The sequence below is a fragment of the Watersipora subatra genome, chromosome 7 (assembly GCF_963576615.1).
Source record: "Watersipora subatra chromosome 7, tzWatSuba1.1, whole genome shotgun sequence".
NCBI classification, from domain to species: Eukaryota; Metazoa; Bryozoa; class Gymnolaemata; order Cheilostomatida; family Watersiporidae; genus Watersipora; species Watersipora subatra.
The window spans coordinates 1,089,360-1,107,162 of NC_088714.1; the positions used below are offsets into that span (position 1 = coordinate 1,089,360).

The 17,803-nt window shown below is 37.1% G+C and overlaps 1 protein-coding gene across 1 annotated transcript; it reads right to left on the reverse strand.

The window, feature by feature from the left end:
* Positions 1-395: 395 nt before the first annotated feature.
* On the reverse strand, positions 396-5,341 carry LOC137400098 (mitochondrial genome maintenance exonuclease 1-like). Its single transcript, XM_068086406.1, has 5 exons — positions 5,152-5,341; positions 3,414-3,635; positions 1,432-1,642; positions 994-1,123; positions 396-648 (listed from the first exon to the last, which is right to left on the reverse strand). The coding sequence occupies exons 1-5, from the start codon at positions 5,255-5,257 to the stop codon at positions 493-495; spliced, it is 825 nt and encodes a 274-aa protein (XP_067942507.1). The 5' UTR covers positions 5,258-5,341; the 3' UTR covers positions 396-492.
* Positions 5,342-17,803: the final 12,462 nt, after the last annotated feature.

Sequence of the window (17,803 nt, forward strand, 5' to 3'; positions counted from 1 at the left end):
GTCATAAACAGCCAATTTAATTTGAACGATGCATATATCAATTATAATCCATGATAAAGAAAAACATCAATAGCAAATTGTGAGAAAATTATCGTACCAGCTGCGAAATGAATACAGACGAGCCGTAATTTGATAATAGGGATAACTCCCTACTTTTCTCAGCATTGTAGGTTTGCCACCGTTTGTTGGACCGGCTAGCTATACGAGGTGTTTATGCATGCATGTACGTATTATGAAAACATGCTGTTTTTTGCCAAAAGAGCAATAGAGTTATGGATGTTAAATACAATAATTGGTGTTTTTGACTGCTGCGCCCTAAAGAACTAAAACAATAGCATTTAGTTTGAAATACTAAAAAAGCTTGATAGAGCAAATGTTTACAGATACATGCTTTATTTTCGTATAAGATCAGTGGTAACTTGAGCACCAGACAAATTTAGATAATGAAATATTGCACCATCAACATGAGGACATGAAGCTGAGAAATTATAATTAGTAGCTATGAGCGTTGTCCAATTCCTCTTGCCAATACTGCTTTAACCGCAACTTCCATTGCTTCCAGTACATTGTTAGAGATTCATTGTTAACCTTGATGATGTCACATGGCGAACCATCAGAATACATCATCACAAGCATTCCTTGTGAAACCTAAAACCACAAGAGCCATGTTCACTAAATACTCAAATTCTGAAAAGCCACACTTATAGTACACTTTAAATGAACAACTCCAACATAACTTATTTAATTTTGAGAGACTGCTCCAACATAATTTTAAACAGTATGAGAAAGACAACTCTAACGTAATTTAAAACAGTATGAGAGCTAGTCCATGAAAGTTTTAATCCTGAACTCTAGTAAAAGAAAAGCAGGCTGTAGAAGGTGATGACAGGGACAAGGACATGGACAGATGACTTCACTTAATATGTGAAGGCATCAAATGGAGCGACAGCATTGTTGTTGGTTGAACAGGGCTCAGTGGTGAAACTCACATACCTGAGTGTGAACATAGTTGCTGTTCCATAAACCTATGTAGGCGGCCAACTGTAATGGATGATCAAATGTTTGATGTGCCCTTGTTTTTTTCTTTGCAGAAGTCTTCCAGTCAATTAAGAAAAGACCAGAGCTGAAAATTTTTAACGTATCGAAATTAGAGTGTCTACGAAATAGCGTTAACATTTCTATCACAAGTCAACACACTCAATGAACTGAGTGTGTGTAGGGACTAACTATTGAAGTTCATACTTCATGCATTGCATCTTTTTCCATAGACGAGACAGAGACGACCACGCTAAATGTGACACCCGTTTGAAGTTCCTCATACAAGAAATCAGTTAACTATGGAGTTTAGGTGTAGTTAGTAGTTTCTTTATCTCGGCCCGGCTACTGCGACATGCTATGCATACTTCCATGCAAAATGACATTTCCTCTCACCTGCTGTAATGTGCAATGCAGTCAAGAACCCCAGCGTACAATAAAGAGCCATGGGCTAAATACTGCTCACAAGCATGAATGTCATGGAATTTGGCTAATTCGTGATGTACACTAGATAAATATGGTTTTACATCCGCCTCGACCTCAGCCTCCTCTCCTAGCAGTCGTTTGTGAATGACTGCATGTATATCTCGGCCTTTCCGCAGCATGTCTGTAACCAGTTATAAGTGTATTGCAATCAAACCCGGATATTTCTTTTATTAAATTTGTGTGCAAGGAAAGATATTGGATAGAAGAGATAGTACGGTAGGTGGGATCAGATAGAAGAGACAGTATAGTAGGTGAGATCAGATAGAAGAGACAGTACAGTAGGTGGGATCAGATAGAAGAGACAGTACAGTAGGTGAGATCAGATAGAAGAGACAGTACAGTAGGTGGGATCAGATAGAAGAGACAGTACAGTAGGTGGGATCAGAAAGAAGAGACAGTACAGTAAGTGGGATCAGAAAGAAGAGACAGTACAGTAGGTGGGATCAAATAGAAGAGACAGGACAGTAGGTGGGATCAGATAAAAGAGACAGTACAGTAGGTGAGATCAGATAGAAGAGACAGTACAGTAGGTGGGATCAGATAGAAGAGACAGTACAGTAGGTGGGATCAGATAGAAGAGACAGTACAGTAGGTGAAATCAGATAGAAGAGACAGTACAGTAGGTGGGATCAGATAGAAGAGACAGGACAGTAGGTGGGATCAGATAGAAGAGACAGTACAGTAGGTGGGATCAGATAGAATTGACAGTACAGTAGGTGGGATCACATAGAAGAGACAGTACAGTAGGTGGGATCAGATAGAAGAGACAGGACAGTAGGTGGGATCAGATAAAAGAGACAGTACAGTAGGTGGGATCAGATAGAAGAGACAGTACAGTAGGTGGGATCAGATAGAAGAGACAGTACAGTAGGTGGGATCAGATAGAAGAGACAGGACAGTAGGTGGGATCAGATAGAAGAGACAGTACAGTAGGTGGGATCAGATAGAATTGACAGTACAGTAGGTGGGATCAGATAGAAGAGACAGTACAGTAGGTGAGATCAGATAGAAGAGACAGTACAGTAGGTGGGATCAGATAGAAGAGACAGGACAGTAGGTGGGATCAGATAGAAGAGACAGTACAGTAGGTGGGATCAGATAGAATTGACAGTACAGTAGGTGGGATCACATAGAAGAGACAGTACAGTAGGTGGGATCAGATAGAAGAGACAGGACAGTAGGTGGGATCAGATAAAAGAGACAGTACAGTAGGTGGGATCAGATAGAAGAGACAGTACAGTAGGTGGGATCAGATAGAAGAGACAGTACAGTAGGTGGGATCAGATAGAATTGAGTACAGTAGGTGGGATCAGATAGAAGAGACAGTATGGTAGGTGAGATAAGATAGAAGAGACAGTATGGTAGGTGAGATAAGATAGAAGAGACAGTATGGTAGGTGAGATAAGATAGAAGAGACAGTATGGTAGGCGAGATCAGATAAAAAAGACAGTATGGTAGGTGGGATCAGATAGAAGAGACAGTACAGTAGGTGGGATCACATAGAAGAGACAGTACAGTAGGTGGGATCAGATAGAAGAGGCAGTATGGTAGGTGAGATCAGATAGAAGAGACAGTACGGTAGGTTGGATCAGATAACAAATGACAGGATCCTTCAAAGATTGCCATTTTGCGGACCTCACGAATGCTCAAGACATGATTTAATCATAAATCCTCACAACGATTGTTTAATGACTCTTTGATATACGTATTAGTTAAGCTTTCTCTAATTTATCACTGTGTCACTGGTCACTCAGATTCAACAGCCCACAAAATCACTGTCAAATAGCATAGCATAAAATTATTAAACACGGGTAACTTTCACACGTGAACTGGTATTGTAAGCCATTTTTAAGTATACAATTGAGTTGTGTAGTTCCGGAATGTTCTCATACTTTCTGAATGCACCTGAAACGCTGCTGCACCCATTTTCTCAATCATCTGCTGCCTCCACTTTTCCAGTGCCCATTTGGACTGTGCAGATTCTGTCGCTTTTAGCACACGACTTACAGATGGTGGTCGAGCTGATCTGGAGGGATCAACAGAAGCTTGAGAACTGTGGGAGGGTGACAACTCCAACATAGATACCTGCTCAAGTGTTGTATGAGAACGGCTACCTGCAAGGGTCAAAAAATGTCTAAAGCTATTTAGACATTTAGATATCTAACGCTACAAAAGATATCTAACATCAAAGCATCTTAACATGCTGGTGACAGGTGACTGATGACAGTTGACTGATGACAGTTGACTGATGACAGGTGACTGATGACAGGTGACTGATGACAGGTGACTGATGACAGTTGACTGATGACAGGTGACTGATGACAGTTGACTGATGACAAGTGACTGATGACAGGTGACTGATGACAGTTGACTGATGACAGGTGACTGATGACAGGTGACTGATGACAGGTGACTGATAACAGGTGACTGATGACAGGTGACTGATGACAGTTGACTGATGACAGTTGACTGATGACAGGTGACTGATGACAGTTGACTGATGACAGTTGACTGATGACAGGTGACTGATGACAGTTGACTGATGACAGGTGACTGATGACAGTTGACTGATGACAGGTGACTGATGATAGTTGACTGATGACAGGTGCCTGATGACAGTTGACTGGTGACAGTTGAGTGATGACAGTTGACTGATGACAGTTGACTGATGACAGTTGACTGATGACAGTTGACTGATGACAGTTGACTGATGACAGGTGACTGATGACAGTTGACTGATGACAGGTGACTGATGACAGTTGACTGATGAAAGGTGCCTGATGCAAGTCGACTGATGACAGTTGAGTGATGACAGTTGACTGATGACAGTTGAGTGATGACAGTTGACCGATGACAGGTGACAAGCAAATCAGCCACGAAAGAGATAAAAACATTTAAGGAGACACACAAGAAAATTGAGTGAATATATTTGCAATGCTATAACACAGATATAATGCTTAGGGCAGCAATGCGCTGCTAGTTTCCTACATACATTAGGTATAATACAAAGTGTAACTAAACATTCTGACAGTTGTGCGTCGGCACGTGGTTCACAAATTACTGACTGTATTTTTTTCTGGTGTAATGTATTATTCCTATGGTTGTGACAATAAAACACACAAGCTATTGCTACCCTTCTGCTATTTCACAGAAGAATCTGAGATAACTTGGCTGAGCTGCTACAGATACTAAGATACATTTTCTAGTTAAGCCTTCTCCGTGAATAGTGTTGATGAGGAATTCATTGTACTTTATATGTTACCTGCCCTCTACAGAATAGACTGTCAATTCTGTAAAATAAACCAAAATTTTTTACAAAAGGCCATTTTCTAGATTTGGAATGGTCTGAATTCTTTACATTATTTGTAAAGTAAAAATTACTTCAGAAATTGAACAATTCACTTGTCAAACAACCTTCTAGAATGGATCGTGTTCCAAAACCGAAGTCGGGACTTTATAGGTATAAGCATTGAGCACTTTAGGACACAAAAAACAACTAATCTGCTATTTTTAAGAATTTAGGTCAAGCACAGTGCGAAGAGTAGGAAGAGTGCACAAGTAAATATTAAGGTGGCAAAAGGTAATTAACACTGAGGGAGAGAATGGAGAACCAATAGCATAAATTCCTACCGAAAGAATGGGCCCTACGGCATACAACTCCAAGATGGTGTCGCAGCAAGCTGTAAGCTCTGACACAAGATGCTCTCGTGCAGAATGTCTTTGTGGAAAATGTCATTATACAGAAAATTCTTGCACTGTCACTGTTTAAAATATACTTGTCGAGAAGGCATCACTCATTGAAGAGAAAATAACGGCAGCGCTACAAGTACAAAAGCGTTTATTCGCAAATGACCAGTTATATGTAAAAGGACAAGAAAGAGGATTCAATAGGAGTGTATGGCAGTATACACAGTAGAGGCATCATGTAGTTACTATTAAATCTTTTTGTTGTAACTTCCACTAAAGTGGAGGCCATTGTGACGCAATGGATAAAAAAGTTTAAAAGAATACACACTCGTCAACTGCTACCACATCAGTCACTGATGTATCCAACTTGTATAAACAGCAGATATTCACTTCTTAACAAATAATAGAGACTTGATTTATGGCGTAATGGAGTTGCCTTTCCAGAAACACTAATAACGACACGCATGCAAATATGAATTGTATAATAAATTGAATTGACAGCCAGATAACAAACTTTTTTATGCAAAAAAGCCAGTGGAAGAGGGTGAAATGATGACCAATAAAACCTAATGACAAACGTATTAACAGATGGCGAGGCACTAGGCTACAAATGCAATTTTAAATCATATAGTGACGATAACTCCTTTTTATTGCTGATCCTCTGTATCCTGGTCATTCCAAGTATACTCAGTTGAAATCGCTGGAGCAGTTGTATAAAGACTTACAATAGATGGTCATACATATTATACACAGTCATACACAGTCATACACGGTCATACACGGTCATAGATGGTCATGTCGTAGATCATCATACACAGTCATACATGGTCATATGCAACTTTGGTTAGTCATTTAAAAAGTTTGTTAAACCTTTGATTCACAACAGCCAAGCGATACACAGCATACTGGATTGATATTCAAAATTGAAAGAGCTTTGTTTGTAAAAAACTTCTACACAAGAGCCGTTATACATAAGCATTGATAAAAAATTGATTTGAGGCAAGTATAACTGCAAATTTGGTGTAAGTTAATTTAGCTACAATTTTTAAGAATTTATTTCCAAAAAATGATAAAAGATGTAAAATTATCTTTGTCACACCAATAATGTATTCCACAAACCAGCCACTGTACAATGAACTGTCTAGGTGAACCACTACATATTATTACAGCCTATTAGATTAAACTTCATGCGCTTATGTGTGAGTTCAACGGATTTAGAAATATTTATTTTTGAACCTAATAGTCCAAATTAATGAAGAGTTGGTCTAATATCCTAAAATAGAATATTGAATTTCAGCTCTGAAAACGAAAGGCAATCAGCAGCCAAAATAAAGTTTTTCAAATGATGGGACAAGGTTTCCTCGCAAAAACAATGGATAGCATGAAAGTTTTTATATAAATATCAGCTCTTCTCAGTGCTGCGAGTGTTTTGTATACCCATGCATAAAGAAAATCTTAATAATTATTCCTGTAAGGAACCTTTTATTAATACCATTAAATAATTTGAATTTGTTTAGAGCGACGCCAGACTTGAATTGAACAAAAACTCACAGATATGAATGAAGTAATGAAAGACTTGGCCTCTGTTATAATCCTCAATAACTTGAATGATGTATGAAATACGTCAGACTTCAGATCAAAAAGTTTGGGGCTTCGACTTGAAGCTCTGATTTAACATATAATTCAAGAGTTTCGCAAAATATTTAAAGGTTGACTTGCAACAAAATTCACATTACAGTTATTTGATATCAAAAGATTCACCATGTCTTACTCTGTTGTGTTGTAGGTGCACAATATGTGGAAAGGTGATTACAAGCTCTTAAAAGCTAAAAAACGAACAGGAAATCGCAGCCACACGAGACCACCGTAGTTTGGATTCTCTTTCCAAAACGGCTCAATATGACGTAGTTGCGAGAGATGGTTTCTGTTTACACTTTCATGCAGCCTTATTCGTCGAAAAATTTTCACAAATATACTTCACGAATTCAGTAAAACCATGTCTATTGTTCTTACGCATCTATTTTATCGTCATCGCAATGCTGTCACTTTTGGCAGTGATATCTTATAACTTACCGTAAAAATTCGTTTAATTATTTAGCCTTAGCTCGAAGGAGTACATATCATTGTTTCATAATCATGATGAGCCTGTTGGTCACTTGTGATAATCGAAAAGTGCTGCAGAAATTATTTGCGAAGTATTGTTTCACATGATCAGATTACGACTTGCCGATTAGACCAAACCGAAACAAAACTGTAAAGGAGCGAGCATCTATATTTGATACGGGGTCTTCGGTAAAACCCGAAGTGTTTGTCATAAACTAGTGCTACGATAAGTTTTATGTTGAGCTTTTTATTGGCCCTTCAATTCACGTGAAAACATCACGTGACTATACAATAGTCACGTAAATTTCATGGCTACGTCATCGAAATAAAAGAGATTCCAATCTACGGCGGCTTTTCGTTTTTGAGCTTTTAAGAGCTTGTAATCACATTTCTACATATTTGGCACCTACAACACAACAGAGTAAGACATGGTGAATCTTTTAATACCAAATAACTGTAATGTGAATTTTATCGCAAGTGAACCTTTAAGGTAATGTCGAGGAGCATCAGATGTAGAACCAGATAAAAAACTGGGTGAGTTGATACACCTTCAAGCTTGGTGGTTTGAGCAAAATTACGTGTAAGATCTGTTGAAGGCTCAGAGCCAACAATGTTAAAGGACTGAGTACAATGGTAAGGGACTACTTGTGAATGTATTGACTACATTGACTACAAAAGACTACATGTATTGAAGTTGTGAGCTGCTTCAATATCATCTATGTTATTATCATTGCATTCCATATTTTGCCATGCTTTGAGACTACTGCCAATAAGAAGTATTCATATCGTAAGGTCAGATTACAAAGTGACAATATTGCAGTTTAATAGCAGTAATACCTGCTGATAAAGAGACAACGAGCATCTGTGATGATCAACTACTGAACAGATACTGATGTATATACACTGTGGCCAAACATTAGTCAACGAATGAAGCAATACTAGGTCAAATGCCCGTTCCCCAATCTTTACTATAATAAGAGCCGTATCCATCTATTTGTCCAAAGCCTTAGTTGGAGAAGTAAGAGATTGCTTTGTACGAGTTTTAAACTCATGACATTTGACTTCTCAGCGTAACACTTTAATACCCGGGCTATTCATCTGCCTTCCGGTCATTCCGAACAGTTGTGCACATATTAATCTCTGTGCCTTCTCAGCGTAACACTTTAACACCTGGGCTAGTCATCCGCCTTCCGGTCATTCCAAACAGTTGTGCACATATTAGTCCCTGTGATTTATCGGCACACATGACAATCTCTCACAGTCCACTAGACGGTCATGGTACTAGTGCTTTATAGTAGAGTATGTCGCCTCAGCTGCTGAGCCATCTTGCGTTATGCCATATAGACATGTATAGTTTATAATCGCAATTTACTATTTGAGATGAGGTAGTGACTCCAAGCAACTTCTTTTAACGTCCTAGAAACCTTCAGCATGTTAGAATTGTTTATGACAAAAAAGTGCATGTGTAACATCTGCCGCTGTATAGGGACTCATTTACTAGTTGATGTTTCTTTTGCATCAATGATGGTATGAGGCAGAAAATTTTGATGATAAATGTCTTTGTTTATGGCTAAAGAGTTTGGTTAAGCCCTAATAACCTTGTTAACCGTTATTCTAGTGGCTATCCTAGAATGTTCTTTATCTCAAGTCGTTTTAATATATGCTGTAGAGAAGGTATAGTGGTAGGCCTAATCCCTATCTTGAAGGATACTGAAAAGTAGTGAGGTCGGATGACTTTTTCTCCAGAGCGGTGAAACCAATATTGTCTCTAGAGAGAAATGCCCATGTCACATCATTTCAAATTCTTGATGAAGCCTTTGGCATTTTTTTGTTATGAAGATCTGAACAAAACTCAGCCCAAAATCTATTCGATCCATAAGGTCTGCCTAGGATTGTGTGTGCAAGCTGCGTAGTTTTTCTAATTTTTTCATACATTTAATGTTTGATTCCTCAAAATATTTCGTTTGTTTTGGCGTTCTTCTCGACGATGAACTGACTTAACTTCAGATCTGATTGCATCAGTATCCTTCCATACTTCACACAGTTAATCCAGACAAGTGTAGTCTGTTTGATTACTAAAGAAAGAGCTGAGATGCTCTGCGCAGTTTTAAGGCATTTGAACAATACTCTTTGCTCGTCTATGAGAATGATCAGACGCGAATCTTTGTTTCTATGTGCTCCTAGAAGCTAGTAACAAACATGGAGTTTAAATTATTTCCCCCTCCCCATTTAATGTGCATTAAGTTTCAATTCTCCTTTTGTGTTGCTGGATAAAGAGTAAGGGTTTCAACATTTCTAACAGTGAACCCAACCGTGTGCTCTGTTATCCCATAACTGATCTAATCACTTTCAAATCAAATCATCTTGTATTTGGTAATCATAAATAGAATGTTATCATTTGGCTTCAGAGGAATTTTAATCCTGTACCAAAAGTTTCAAAACCTTCAAGCAGGAAAGCTAGAACAAGTAAACCCCTGTGGCACTCAAGCTGAACATCAAAGGATATGACCATCCATGTGAAATTCATAGTTGCCCCGCCTTATTCATTCGTATCTGCAACCATGCAACGAATAGACCTCTAAAAATCATTTCTCTCTTGTTTCACATCGGATTGATTGAACCAAATCCAATTTACAAGATGGTGCACTTCTAATTGACTGTTCAGCCATTTATTGTTCTGATGAACCAGTGAATTATTTCTATGAGTATTCTATGCTAAAGAATACAACACTCAATAAAGAAAACTTTTTGCTGTTTGGAATGAGACCAAGATCCATCATAAATATATGCACACATGTGCGCCAAGAATGATAGTTTACCACTTCCTGTCTTCATACATGGATTTCTAATCACAAGCCGCTTGACTAAACATGTACATAATTCAGCTTGATAAAGACCACATATTATATGCAAGACAATATACAACATAGCATATACATCATAGTGCGTGTACAGCATATGGAACATTCATTATTGGGTCATTTTGCTTTATTGATGCCAAGAGCTCAGGTCCCAAGGGTAACCCGATTACTCAGACAACACTGTCTTTTTTCTATTCGTATAGTAGGCTTGCTACATGATTTCCAGTTCTTTTTTATTCTCCCTTCTATTTTGCTTGTATGTACATGTATATACATATATGCTGGTTGAAGTACGCTGAGGTGCACTTAACCTAATCATAGGGTTAAGGTACTACTTTTTAGTTTAATAGCTTTATTGTGACAAGATGTTGAGCTTTCAATTCCTTGGTGAGTACACAATTTTTTTCCACATCTGATCATTGGATGCTTCCTTATTCACTTTCTTATACAACTTACCATAAAACCTCTATTTGAACGTCATGGCGGTGTATTTTTCAACCCTTCTCCTATAGTAGTGTTTTATTAGAGATTATGTTCAAATAAAAAGAGGCCCGGCATTCTTCAACTAAATTTTATTTTCCTAAAATTCTGCTCGACAGAATTTTAGAACGCTCGACGCTCCGGAGGAGCGTCATTAATGCCATCGACTCTAGCATTTTTGCTATATCGCCTTTTATATACGTCGAAGTATCAGAGCTAGTTAAACTACTTTGATTATAAATTATCAGCGGTATACAGTTATAAGTCATTTTGATGGTATCGCTTTCGAATTTTCAAGGAAAGACTGTAAAGTTTTTGGAATTAGGAAACGGATATAACATTTTTTTTAAGTTTTAAAAACATTTTTAGCATTCTAAAATTAGAATATGTCATAACAATGGCTGTTGTTACACCGTACTGGTTTCCTGAAAAATATTCTCATTGTTCATAAAAATGCTTTCAAGTCTTCAAGACAGTTTGCAAACCACATTATGGATGAATCTGAAACAATGAATTAGATTTAGACATTTGTAATTTTGATTCAGAGTGTAGTTCTGATGATCATAACAATCGATCTTCTCAGGTAAACCCTCACTAAAACATTGGAACCACTACAGCAACGACGAAACGAAATAATTAATTGCTATTGATATAACCGAGTCATTATTAGTTTATTAGTGCCATTTGTGGACACTTTTCTGCTGATCACTTTTTATTACGGGTTTATGAAGATCAAAGAACGTGGTGGTCAAAGAAAAGTGGCGTTCAATCAAAGGGTGGCGCTGTATTTTTTCAACCAATATTCTGTAATGACATTCTATTAGAAGAGCGCTCAAATAAAGGTGTGTTCAAATAGAGGTTTTATGGTAGCCTTTTAGCCACTGACAGAAAAACCTTCAGATTTGTTAGCTGCACTAGTGAGTTATAGTCTGTTGTATGATGGGAGTTTTGTGGTTTTGCCTTTATTGACGTCTGAGGGTATGGCAGTTGTGAGTAGTCATGGCAGTTACGACAAGTTGATGAACCCTGGAGATCAAGCAGTAACGCTAATACACCAAGTACATAGCGAGTGGAAAGGACAATACAGACTTTCTTTAAAAGTATTACATGTAAGTAACTTCTCTTTACATAACATGGCGTATATACGAAATTGTAACTTTTTTCTCCTGAGCGATAATTAAAGAGTGCAACTACTGTTGTTTGCCTAAAAATAGTGTTGGTCGGTGCCCTATAAATGGTATGCAGATGAGGTGTTGTGAAGATTAGGAAAGGTGAGGTGTCAGGGTAGAATAGATGTCGGTTCAGGAGAGGTGATGTATTAAAATTTATCATCCGTGTAAGAGTAGGTAAGAATTAAAAATAAGGAGGGAAGGAAGAGTAGAATAGAGGAGGAAGTGTAGAATATATTGTGTTGTGACGTGGAATGAATGGTCGGAGTTAAGCAGTAACCGAAACCAGCAATAGGACAATGGTGAAGAATTCGTAGTCAAATAATGACAGCCAAGGTACTCGTGAAGTTTGAAAGCGTAAGGGACATGATAGGTAAAACAGTGCGCAAATTCCTGATTTGTCCTGGTCTTGGTAATGCATGGCAAAAGGATCATAAAGCGTCTTTTTGACCCGTCCATCACGCAGTTAACAGTTCATTACAGAAACCAAAAAATAGTGATGAGTTAAGTTTGAGGTGAGAAAGCACAATCCAAGCAAAAAGGTCAGATCCACTGATATGTTTAGTGGAAGAGGTTATGGTGATGTGGGTTGGGAAGCCCAGAAACTAGCTGGACCAGTACTCATAATGAGAAAGGTATGCTTTTTCTTATCTGAGGTGCCCAGCGATGCAATATTAAACTGAGATGTCCAGCGATGCAATGTTGAACTGAGATATTAGAGAGTTGAAGATAGCTGAGATTGACAGGGAAGAAGAGGAAGTGCAAAGGAAGTTGGAGGAGAATATGGCTAGGCTGAAAGCCAACCGTGAGGTAGTGGTCACCAAAGAAATGGAGAATGCTGAGGCATTCAGAAAGGTATAGAGCAGTTAATGGAGGTTCAGAAAAAGACCTCTAGGAGTAGACCTGCACCCTATCAGGGCAAGCTGAGATAAGTAGGTCTAGTCTTACTTCAATACCCAAGTCTGTGTTGCCATCTTATGTGCAGCAAGACATGACCGAAAAGTTTTATTCTAACGAAACACCTGTCACACTCGTTTCTCCTAGTGAGAGCAAGGTAAAGATGGAAGAAGCAGTAATTGTGATTACGGAGCCATAATTGACCCAATCATCAAGCTCTGGGTTATACAGTAGTAATGATAGTACCAGTGGCAGTGGTCACGGTGGCAGTGTCGGTAGTGACAGTGATCATGGTAGCAGTGTTGGTGGTCACCGTGTTGGTGAAAGAGATATTGGTTATGGTGGTAGCAGTTAGAAAAAAGGGGATTTGGGCAGTGGCAAAGGTTCAGATGAACCAGAGGAACAGCCCACAGAGACAACCCTAACGAAGTTGTGTAACGTGACAAGGGAAGTGATTGTGAGCAAAGTGAGTCATTACATACAACTTTGTGCAGTCAATTGAACATCTTAGTAGTTCTGGTACTGACCAAAGCAAAAAGAGGTTTTTCCTTTTAAAAGAAAACAGAAAAAAGCATGTTGTATTATGGGATTTGGGAGGCCTAGGCTACATTGACTTCTGAGATCACGGCAGTTATGAGTAATCACGGCAGTTACGATAAGTTGATAAAGCTAATGGATTATGTAAAAAGCTAGTAGGCTTATATAAGCGAGTTGAAAGGCAGATACAACCATTCTTTGAGACTAGTACTTGTGAGTAACATTTCTTCATACAACAGTCACTAGGTCAAAGAAACGTAATGTCAACAGACTTTGTGTGATTTGCATTGTCTACCTTTACTTAAGCAAAAACTGAAATTCGCCCGAGTAAATCTATTCCGACTATGCCTTCAAAACACATCTAACAGGAGCTACGTTCTAAACAAGTGCCGGAGGTTGGTGTACCTTTTCGCGACGCACATTTAGTTCGATAGACATGCTTTTGGTGGATTCGTTAAACGCAGCCTTGGATTCATAGTTAATGAACCAATTAGTTTTTAGGATTTGTGAACACAAATGTGTTTTAGAAATCACATTTGTGTTCCCAAATCAAAGGATTTGTGAAATGCAAGTGGTTGAAGCTGTAAAACATTGTGAGCGTGTTTCACATAGAAGAAAAACGGTCTTATATTTTTAATTAGCGTGTACTCATTCCAGTGTTTTATATTTTCTTTGTACAAATCCATTACGTTACCTGTTTACTATAAAACTAATTGCTTAAACTATAATATCGCAACTACTAATTTAAAATTAGTAATTTTCTTCACAATTACAACAATGTTATAATTAAACGGAGCTAAAATGTGACATTGCTCTCATCCACTTGGACTCGATATAGTCTATTGTTAACCTGTGTAAAGCTGTGAGAAGAATAAAACTCGGTTTTGTTACAAAACTATTAGTTGTGAGTGGGTGCAAATTTCATTTAGGGTAAACTCCATTAGCATATCAGTGCAGAATTTATCTTTGCTAAAGTGGTTGTAAATTGTAGATCGCTTGACTAGACTTCAGACGCTCGGAATTTTATTTTATATCACCAATTGAGTACAGTACCTTGCCCAAGATGGTTGTGTCAGAAAGTTTCGTCAATAGCTTAGCGTGCTTAAATGGCGAATAAACTGTGCATCAAATGTACATTTGCAAGTAAAGATCAGATACTTTGTTATACAAAAATATATTAAGTAAATATAGCAAAACTATAATTATTGCTAACCACTCATTTAATAAATTACATGCAAAACTACAAAACTTCTGTTGCTCTACAATTGTTGTAGGCCTAAATTAGAAATTTGTCTCAATGGTGCATTTCTGTTTACACAAATTTATATTTAATGATATTTTGTATAGTCCTCTTTAAAGAAACAAGCATTGCAGATATATTAAATTAATCATGATCAGTGGTCAGCTGAAAGTTCTGTGTTAACTATTGAACTGAAAATCTTACAGTTTTGTAAATTAGGAATTTTAGTTAAAAGTTAAAAAAGTGTCAAAGTTTAAATTGGTTTTAAAGGTTAAAGTATGCTTATTCGTTAATTCTTTTCTCTGTGTTACATGTTGTTTCAACCTATTTCGTAAGGGTGTTTACATATATCGTCGCTAAAACAATTGACCATTAATTTTAATCTCAATACATTACATTTTGCTTTTCTAAAAGTGACTGGAATGCAATTTCATTGATACATAAAGTTGTGCCTTTGCTCTTTCACTCAATCTAAACATCATTTTTAGCCATCTATTTCCCTCAAAAGCGATGAGCAATTTGTCTGGTGGAAGTAAAAACATTAAGATTTTTGTTTAGTATTGAACCTAGTGTACAGTAATTTTGAGAGTGATGTTCTCCAAATTGTGCTACTTTATTGAGCTACCCAGTTTAGGTTTGTTTCTGATAACTTTCTATGAGACAAGACAACATTACCAGCAGATCAATTTAGTTCAGCTTATATTTCACACAAAAGGCTTTTTTTACACACTCGCTAGCTTTACTATGAATGCATTGATACTACATGTAGATGTAATTGAAGCCTACCACATAGTAGTGTACTACGTTGAAGTGTTCATATTATTAAGTGGGGTCATATTATAATTACATACATCATATACGTACGTGTATATGATGTGGGGGTATATGATGTACGTGTATATGATGTACGTGTATATGATGTACGTGTATATGATGTACGTGTATATGAAAAAGTAACAATTTTAGTTCAATGCAACTAAATCTCAATAAAGTTACACACTCTTTTTTAAACGGCTGTCTGGTGCAACCTTGATTAAGTCACTGTACATACCGATAGTTAGTGCACTGCGCGCTATGTGCATGGTTAGTTGAGTGTCGAACCATGTTGTATAGCGCATTATAAACCTTGCAATGTCGTTTAACTAAATTCCATAGCATCTAAGGCATACATTCCATAGCATGTTTTACTGTGTAAACTGTGTCTCCATTGAAGACACAAACATGAAAGTTCCACATACCTATGCTGTAACTCATTGTAATGTAAAGTCGCATCAGTATCCTAGAGCAGAGCTAACCTTTAATCATGGGACTATATTAAACATCATAATACTATGTATTGCTTCATCATTTGAATGAGTGAATCCATATATTTATATATATATATATTTGTCAAAGTTTGTCGTCTGTCTTTCGGTGTGTGCAGCTATAACTTTTAAAATCTTGGAATTAAAATTCAGCGTCCTGATGAATTTGAACTCGCAGAGATGGCATCCGCAAGTTTTTAACCACGAGCTCTACCACTGAGCTACGCAAGGCACATTGATACAGACACTATCATATACTGTATAGTGTATGCACACATTAAATGACGTGTTATTTGAAACTCTATGAATTCTATTAACTCTATGAAATACGATGCTTTTTCAGGTTTTCATGAACTTTTATTTTACAGCTTTTCGTTAGGTTCAATTGCTAAATCGCGGTGAAAGTCAATACTTTTCACACAGACAATTGTACTATCTCGATTAGGAATGGCCTCTGCATTTTCCCACTATTCAGTCAGACCAAGACAGTCCGATATCCCATTTTTACATTTTTACCAGTATCGGGAGGTAAACTATCGTCTTATTCAAACTTTTGATGGATAGCTTCTGGTGGAACAGTAACCTTTTTTATACACACACACTTCTATGCAAGAATTGTTATTATTACTTTTACATATTCAGGATTTTTATTTTGTTTTCTCAAATCGTATTAATTGTATTATTACCGAATCATCTTTTATTGTAATCGTAGCAAAACAGTCATCATTTAGCTATTACTTGCTAGTTATTTCACATTTACATTTAAACCCTTTTAACGTTGTTTTATTTTTTTTAATTTGTTTGACCTGCGCAAAACATTTTCTTCATGATATGAAGTTTGAAAGTTACAGTTGTCTGACAAAAGTTTGAAAACCTTTACAGTTGTTTATATTTTCTCTCAATTTATTTCAGCTACACAAAACACCTTTCTCATGGTATGTAGTTTGAAAGTTAGAATGGCAAATGTTGTTTTCTGTTAAATACAAATCAATTTTTTGTCCAAAGACTTTTTTATTACCCGGGCAACGCCGGGTAGTACAGCTAGTATATCTATAAATGAATGATTAATTTAACCATTAGATAAAATACTGAGTGGATTATGTTAATGATTAAATGGTCTATATAATTCACGTAATTGAATTATGTACCGAATTATAAATGGATGAATGGAGAAATGAAAGAATGGATGATTTTCTAAACTGTTGATTTGACAATAGTGAACTAGACTCATAAATTTTAATTAAAACTTTGCATTACTATATTGTTGCGATGTCATTTGGAAGACCCGCTTGCTCAATTGAAATTGAAGTGACAGATTAGAGCTCAATATTTCAAGCTAGTTATTTATTGTTTGCTGCTTAGCTGTAATGCTATATAAAAAAGGGAATGGGCACCATTTTTGGGCAAGGTCAAGCATATTCATAAACTTTTCGCACTATTAATATTTACCACTTATATTAAGATGGTAGTTGTACCAGGACAAGGAGTTGGGGTTTTATCAACTAATACACTGCTGTTATTACGGTAACACCGTGGACCTTGAAAGCAGTTTAAGTGCATTTACTTAACTTAAATCAAAGCTGATATTCCTGCCCGGGTGTTGCCTATAAATCACCAATATTTTTCAGCATTTCCTTCTGTCTCACTTGATTCTGAGTATAAAGCACATTGACATAAAACTAACGAGTAACATTTTCTAACATTATCATTGGCTTCATGTATTTCTGGATGTGTATATTTTCAAAAAAATGAATTCACATATATTGCCTGGAGAAAATCAGTTTTACATCTAGCCATGGTTAAACCACAAACAAAGCAGCTACATGGTCAAAAAATAGTTTGACAGTTATTAATCTCTTCTTTGCAATTGTCACACGCTATTGCCGCTGACTGTTCAGCTGAGGTTGAACTGACTGAAAGGCATTTTAGATGATTGCTTATAGCAAGTGCCTGTTTGTCGTCAACCAGTTCCACTTTTATCTTGATGCAGTGTAGAGAATAAGA